The 8,496-nt window shown below is 38.4% G+C and overlaps 1 protein-coding gene across 1 annotated transcript; it reads right to left on the minus strand.

Moving 5' to 3' along the window:
• Positions 1 to 1,108: 1,108 nt before the first annotated feature.
• LOC106324955 (21.7 kDa class VI heat shock protein-like) lies at positions 1,109 to 2,328 on the minus strand. Its single transcript, XM_013762957.1, has 2 exons — positions 1,902 to 2,328; positions 1,109 to 1,481 (listed from the first exon to the last, which is right to left on the minus strand). The coding sequence occupies exons 1-2, from the start codon at positions 2,215 to 2,217 to the stop codon at positions 1,243 to 1,245; spliced, it is 555 nt and encodes a 184-aa protein (XP_013618411.1). The 5' UTR covers positions 2,218 to 2,328; the 3' UTR covers positions 1,109 to 1,242.
• Positions 2,329 to 8,496: the final 6,168 nt, after the last annotated feature.

Raw genomic sequence — 8,496 nt, forward strand, 5'->3', positions numbered from 1 at the left:
ATGATAAAGCTGACATTTAATACTAATAAAAATGAAGCATCTACATACCTCTACAAGTAGTTATTGATATGAGACAACAATTCGTTTGGATTTTGGTTTTATGCTCAACAGAGAATGGAAAATGCCGATGGATATTGAATATAGTCACAATTTTGTGGAAACAAGGGACTCAATACTTTATAAGAATTGCTTTATATTGGTGATGAGTACTGTCTACTACGTGTAACTTAAATTTGCAAATAGTTTTTTTCAACAGATTTTCAATATATCTAGTGAGAAAATAGAATCCAATGATGATACATCAATGTTGCCTGACCTAAAGAGGCATGTAGTTTGAGACATACGTAATTCCAGTATGTTTGCGTCAATTTGGTTACGTTGGTGATTGAGTATTCTACCTATTAAGAATGGTTCCTAAACCTAATCATAATCTTATTTTTGTTGTTGTTTTGGGTACACTGATTCAGCGACCACAAACGTGAGTAAACTCAATTTACCAAACAAAACCAAACTAAAACCGAACCGAACCAAATTAATTTGGATTGACTTTTGTTAATTTTTTCTTAGACCCACATAACTCAAACCAAACCCGTAGCTAAACCGAAATGCCCACATGATACGTACTAGATTTAATGACCACAAACGCGAGTAAACTCAATTTGCCATATGTTTTGATATTCGCTGACCATTTTCACCGGTTCCAAGAAACATTGTGTTTACTGTCTCTGTCTGTAAGTAGAAGTACGCTGATACTGAAATCATATAAAAGATTATACGCTTTCATTAGAAACTAAGCTTACTTCTTGTTGGGTTATATATCTGTGTGTTAATATAAGTGTTATCTTTGAGGTATTAGACTGGGCTCAGTTTGGGCTTAAATGTTTTTCCAACTTGGGCTTGTTAATTCCGGTAAATACCTTATCGTTTGATAAATAATTCGCATGCCATTTAGGCATTTAATAATAGGGTCCCTTAATAATACCCAAAAACATGCATCTAGCGCACTTTCACCGTATGCAATTAAAAATTACTCCGGTAACATGTGTAATCCCTGTAATGATTAGTCTATGATCGATATAATCATATAGTCTCTGTAACATACACGATCTTCCGCTCAAATATAGTATATACGCATGTATAGTATCGTTCATGATATTTGTGTGTCCACCACAGAAAAGTATTACATATCATTCTACATAAGAAAAACTAAAATTAATGCTCATCAACGGATGACACAACATATTAATACTTGTTCTTGGGGATTTTGATCTCTAAGAAAGAGTAGCCGTCTTTGTTTGAGATGAAAGCTTCGGAGTTTTTGAGGTCGGCATCGCCGGGAAGCTCGAGACGGCGGACGTAGCCGTATTCCCACCACCGGCAGCTTCTCCAATCGCCGTTGGCCGCCGTTTTCCATTGGCCGCTAATCTCCATCACTTTTCCATTAACGTCCACATACACCTGCACGTTATTTTTCCCCACCACTAATATACAAGAGTATCAAAAAAATTTCTGATCAGTTTTTCTTGAACCCTCTAGAAAAGGATGACATAATATAGTTATTTGATATGGTTTCATTTATTTCCGTATTTTTCATTAGATTAGTACGTAAAGTTGTACGATTCGATATACTTGATTAAAAAGATATTGTAACTAGTTAAAGGAAAACCAATATATATTATATATATATAGTATTATGTGTATGTTTTAATTAAATAGTAGTATATATATTTAGCTTAACGGAAAAAAAATCAATTCATTTTTTTATTTTTTGGATATAAACTAACATTCAATTGATTTTCATATCAGTTTTTCGTACGGATCAGATACATGTATAAAACAATATATATGTCATTTTTCTCTTGAAAAGCTAAAAAAATAGAGAATAGTAAGAAAATATATACCGGGGAGGTCCGATTTAAGGACATAAGCTTGATCGGTTTGAGACCAGTCGACTCTACTCTGTCCTAAGCTCCTGAGGCTCCCCAGCAAAACATCCGCCTCGAATTCCCATAAAGGAAACGCATCTGACGGATCAAAGTACTTCCCGAACAAAAAAGGGCTGAAAATAGATCCCTCGCTGAACACAACCTTCTCCGAGCCTCCTCCGCTGCTCAAGAAACTCCGGAAAACGTCCTCGCCAAGCGGTACGCTCCACTTTCCCGGCGTCTTGTCGTCGGTGCTGATCTCTAATTTGAGGCTTCCACTACTCCTAGCCATGAGAGAAATCAAGAGAAAGATTAGACGAATAAAAAAAGGAATGTGAGTTTGTGTGTGAGAGAGTTTTGGAATCAAGTTTTTGTTTTATAGTATGCGTTTTTACATAGCTGATAAAAAAAAAATGATGCAAAAAGCTTACTAAAACGAATTTGCAAGTAAGAGACGGAATTGTAAAATTTATCGTGCATAATAAAAAGAGATTAATATATATTAGTATTATTTTAAAACAAAGATTATATATATATAATTGAAGCAAATACGTTACTGGAGGCAGTAAAGAGAGTTTTTAAGATTAATTAAACAATTGAGTTATTCTCATTTTGCATTACGAAACACATTATTTTCAAATGTGACTGGGTGTCCATTCCCTCTTCTTGTATCCGATCCTGTTTGCAGTAATACAGTGATAGTTGTATTATTTTTTGTAGTAAACGTAGTTGTATTATTTGTATGACTTACTTTATTCATTATATGATCTTTATCATGTAAAAAACTATGATGATATTATCAGGTTTAACATGTACATGGCTATTAACTAGATGTGGTATATTTTTAAAAATAGTAGGAATATCTTTATTATTTGACGTATTTTTATCGTTTTATTTGTTTATTAGACTTATTTTTTTGCCCTTTAGGTATTGTTTAGTTAGCAAATACAGATCAAAATATTAGTTAGTTAATAGTGAAGAGATCATGCATGTTATATAACACACAAAAAATATCAAAAGACGCATCTTGTTGATGAAAAGAATGTTTATGTGGAGGTATATTTGTGGCATAATTAAATTAATTTTACTTTGATTGAAATGATAGGTCTAAAGTCAGATTAAAGAAGACAAATATACCATAAAAATGGAAGATATTGGGGGCTTACATTTATTTGATGAATGATGATAATAAGGGGAAAAAGTTGGGATATATTCTCCTTTCGCTGTGACAATACTTTAGCGTGGTTAAAGTAAGAAGCGAATATGTTCTCTTTGACGTAGAAATTGCTCGAAGGGTCACAAAGAAATGTGCATTTGCTTTTAGCCATAAAGGAACTTAGAAGTCTGAATGATTTCTTGTTATTGAATGAAAACGATTACAACAGCTTTTATAGAAGCTTAACAACTTGAAATAGAAACTAACGGAGAAATACTAGGAAACAAACTAAGAACGAAACAAACTCATTCAGCTCCGATTATTACGCTTGACTTATTCAAACTTCAGACTTCGTCAATATCCAACAAATCCTCCCCTTAAACTGACAAATCTCTCACCGTCAGTTTAATCTTCAATCCTTCGAACTCCAAGCAGCATCCTAAGTTTCTCGAACTGGTCAAGCTTGATAGGTTTAGTCAGAACATCTGCAACTTGTTCTTTTGTTCCACAGAAGACCAGTTTCATGACTCCTTCATTCGACAGGTTGCGTAAGTAATGGTACCTCACATCAATGTGTTTGGTTCTTCGATGCATAACTGGATTCCTGGACAACTTGATTGTTGAGTTGTTGTCACACATAATGTCCACGCATTCTCTACTTACTGCATTCAGCTCCTGCAACATGCCTCTTAACCAGACACAATGACACGCTGCAGACGTTGCGGCTACGTACTCTGCCTCAGTAGAGGATAAAGTGACAATGTCTTGCTTTCTTGAACTCCAACAGATTGCTGCTCCATTCACCATGAACACATACCCGGAAGTACTTTTTCTGTCGTCTGTATCCCGAGCATAGTCGCTGTCTGTGTAACCCAGTAGCTCCATGGTTGATGATCTTCCATAAAAAACTCCATACTCCATCGTCCCCTTTAAGTACCTAAGTACTCTCTTTGCAGCTATCATGTGTTCTTCTCTAGGGTCTGCCATGAAACGTGCAATCAAACATACTACAAACATCAAGTCAGGTCTCGTTACCGTAAGGTACATAAGGCATCCCACGAGTTGCTTGTAGAGTGTTGCATTGACTCCTCTGCTTCCTTCTTTTGTGATAATGGTACCAGGAACCATTGGATTCTTGACTGAGTTACAGTTCCACATATTGAACCTCTCAAGCACTTCCTTGGCGTATTTCTTCTGGCAAATGTGTATCCCCTCACTGCTTTGGTTTACTTCAACTCCAAGAAAGAACTTCATTTTTCCCATATCAGTCATCTCGAACTCTTTCTGCATCGATGACTTGAACTCTACGCATAACTCCTCATCATTTCCAGTGTAGATTAAGTCATCGACATACACACTTACCACCAGAAACTTGTTTGCTGTATGCTTGAAGAACATGGTGTGATCGTAGTTGCTTTTCTGAAACCCAGCCTTCTTGAAATAGCTCTCGATGCGACTAAACCAGGCTCGTGGTGCCTGTTTTAGGCCGTATAGAGCTTTCTTCAGGCGATAGACTTTATCTTCCTCCCCTGCTTTGATAAACCCTTCAGGCTGATCGACGTAAACTTCTTCCTTGAGCTCACCGTATAAGAACGCGCTCTTCACATCGAGCTGAAAAACGCACCAACCTCTTTGCGCAGCCAGAGCAAGAAGACTTCGTATTGTATCCCAACGAGCTACAGGCGCAAAAACTTCAGTGTAGTCGATACCAGCCGTCTGAGAATACCCTTTGGCGACTAAGCGAGCCTTGCATCTTTCTACCTTTCCTTCTCCATTCAGTTTCGTTTTATAAACCCACTTGACACCGATCTTCTTGGCTTGAGGTGGCAAATCCACAAGTTCCCATGTGAGGTTCTTCTCGATGGATTGAATCTCTACTCTCATAGCTTCCCTCCATCGTTCTTCTCTCTCAGCATCTTGAAAGAAGATAGGGTCATGGTTGCTTACATAAAGCGCAAAGTTTATCAAAGCATCTTCATCACTGACTTCTTCTCCACTCACATAGTTTTCCATCCAAACCGGTTGCCTTCTTGCCCTTCTTGACTGTTCTCCAGGTTCATTCACTTGAACCACATCTCTTGGAGTTTCTTCAACCTCCTCTGTTTCTACCTCTGCTTCAGTCTCTGCAGTTGCGGGGTCTGCTTCATCATCAGTTTCATTTCCTTCAGCGGCTCCATCATCTCCCCAAACAAGCTCTTCTTGTTCTGATGTATTCAAGTTCCAGTCCCATTTAGCACCTTCTTCAAATATGACATCTCTGCTGATGGTAATCTTCTTTGAGACAGGATCATAGAGCCTATATGCTTTGGATTCCTCGCTTACTCCTAGCAGAATACCCTTGTGGCTTCGATCGTCAAGCTTTATTCTCTTCTGGACTGGGATATGAACGTGAGCAACTGATCCAAAAACTCTGAAGTAACTGATCGTTGGTTTGGTTCCCGTCCATCTCTCTTCTGGTACACTGCCCTTTACTGCCTTTGTCAGACTTCGGTTTAGAATGTGTGCAGTCCATCTCGCTGCATCAGGCCACAAGAATCTTGGCAACTCCTTCTCTGAGAGTAAGCAACGTACCATATTCATTATCGTTCGGTTTCTCCTCTCCGCAACGCCGTTCTGCTGAGGAGTGTACGCTGCAGTCAATTGCCTCTTGATGCCGTTGTCCTTGCAGAATTGGTTGAACTTGTCAGAACAGAACTCGCCTCCTCTGTCTGTACGTAACCCTCGAATCACTGTCTTAGCCTCTTTCTCAACCAGGTTCTTGAAGACTTTGAATGTTTCAAAAGCTTCTGATTTCTTTGTAAGGAAGTAGATCCAAGTTTTTCGTGAATAATCATCAACAAGGACCATCAAGTACCTTTTCCCACTTTGAGAGGTTGGAGTGACTGGTCCGCATAAGTCAGTGTGAATCAGCTCCAGTTTTTCAGTCGCCCTCCACTTGCTTTTCTTTGGGAATTTGCCTCTTTGTTGCTTTCCCACGTTGCAGACAGTACACACCTTCTCTTCATTCTTCATGTCCGGTAAGCCTTTCACCAACTGCTTCTTTTGCATAGTTTGAATGGACATGTTGTTGAGATGTCCTAATCTTCTGTGCCACAGGGAAGCCAAGTCTTCTTCCTCCACCTTCAGACACTTCTCCGAGACCGACTTTCCCTTTGCATAGATCAGAAACATCCGGTTCATCGTCATCTTTGTCTCTACGATCAGACCTCTCTGGCGGTGATAGATTCTACAGCTCCCATTCTCAATGATGAACTTCAACTTCTTCTCCTGAAGTTGCCCAATGCTTAGCAGATTGCTGGTAAGGTTTGGAATGTAGTAAACATCAGTTATGACTTGTGTGATCCCTTCGACTTCGATTCTGATGTTACCCTTTCCTTCCACCGCCAGTCTTGAGTTGTTTCCCAAACGAACCGAGTGTTTGAAATCTTCTTTCAACTCTGTAAACCATGATTTTTCACCCGTCATGTGGTTAGAGCACCCAGAATCAAGGAACCATACCCTTTTTCCTTCGGTCTTACTCATGTCTGCATGTGCCATCAGCAGTAGCTCCTCCTCTTCATCAAACTCAGCGTAGTTTGCCTTCTCGGTGCACTCAAAGGAGTAGTGCCCCAGTTTCCCACAATTGAAGCAGTCAATGGCTGATTTATTCACATAAGATCTGCCTCTCCCACGTCCTCTGTAGCTGCTTCTTCCTCTCCAATTTCCTCTTCCTCGAGCTCCTCGAGGCTTGTTCTCCACTTTCAAGACTTGTTCTTCACTCTTCTTCTCAGTCACCTTGCTCTCATGTATCTGCAACGACGCCTGCAACTCATCTACCGTGAGACTGTCAATATCTTTGGATTCTTCGATTGAACAGACCACGAAGTTGAAATTTTCGGTGAGACTGCGAAGGATCTTCTCAACAATCTTGACATCATCAATATTTTCTCCACAATTCTTCATGTCATTGGTCGTCTCCATGACTCTTCCAAAGTAACAGGCTACCGTTTCTCCAATCTTCATCTCCAGTATTTCAAAGCTCTTCCTGAGTCTTTGAAGTTGTGCTCGCTTCACTCGAGCACCTCCCTGATGCTTCACTTTCATCGAATCCCAAAGTTGCTTAGACGTCTCCTTCTGAGTGATGGTTTTCAGAATGGTCTTGTCAATTGATTGAAACAAGTAGTTCTTGGCTTTGAGGTCTTTGAGCTTTGCTTCTTCAAGGGCTTTTTGTTGTGCTTGATCAGGGGCAGCAACGCTTCTCAGATCCTCGTATCCTGGATCAATGACACACCAATACTCCTTGGAGCGCAGAAGGTTCTCCATGAGCAAACTCCAGTGATCGTAATCTCCGTCGAACTTTGGAACCGATGGTGTGGTGAAGTTCTTGTCTGACATCGTCTTGGTAGTGTTTCTCTCTTTGAACACTCACTGTATTTGCTCTGATACCAGATAAAGGAACTTAGAAGTCTGAATGATTTCTTGTTATTGAATGAAAACGATTACAACAGCTTTTATAGAAGCTTAACAACTTGAAATAGAAACTAACGGAGAAATACTAGGGAACAAACTAAGAACGAAACAAACTCATTCAGCTCCGATTATTACGCTTGACTTATTCAAACTTCAGACTTCGTCAATATCCAACAAGCCATACCATTTTGATTCTTCATCTTACCGAAAGATGATATATCATATATTTTTGTTTTTAATTCGGATGAAATTAAGAACGATGAATCTTTTAAGGTAAACATTTAATAAGAACATATTTTAGATTATAGGGTTTTTTGTAGGACAATCAATTGCTTATGTCCACTAAATTGCTTATAAGATTTTAGATTCATCGTTTTGTAGGGTTTTTAATTTATATATCATTGTTCTTATGAACAAAAACGGGATGAAAATAGGGTTTTGTAGGACGATTGCGTATGTCCACCAAATTAGAGCAAGTGCATCAATAGGACTTTTAGAATGGTCCTTAGAGTATTTAATTAGTTTATGTAGTTTAGGACTTGTTAAAATGTTGATTATGGGTGGGACTTTTGATAGGTCCTTAGGTTTATAAATTTTTTTTAAACTAGTTTTTAAAATTACAAACATTTTATTAGTGGAAAAAATACAAAGTTTAGAAATTAAAACACACACAATTTATTCATAGAAACTTAAAATTACATATTATTCGGAAGATGTTCAAATTTATCCCATATATTTTCAATCAAATCGTCTTTTAAGTTTTCATGGATTTGTCTATTCCGAAGCCTCGTTCGACAATCCATTGTAGTGCCGACATTTTCACCGATATTCGAAGGCATGTTGACAGTAAATGTATCCGGAACTTCTCTTGGTTGAAACTCAAATTTGTTATACTGAGTGAATGAGGCTCGTTCATCTTCGACAATCATATTATGGAGTATGAATTTCCTATTTTCTCTTTATCCC

The sequence above is a fragment of the Brassica oleracea genome, chromosome C2 (genome assembly GCF_000695525.1).
Source record: "Brassica oleracea var. oleracea cultivar TO1000 chromosome C2, BOL, whole genome shotgun sequence".
In the NCBI taxonomy this organism is placed as follows: Eukaryota; Viridiplantae; Streptophyta; class Magnoliopsida; order Brassicales; family Brassicaceae; genus Brassica; species Brassica oleracea.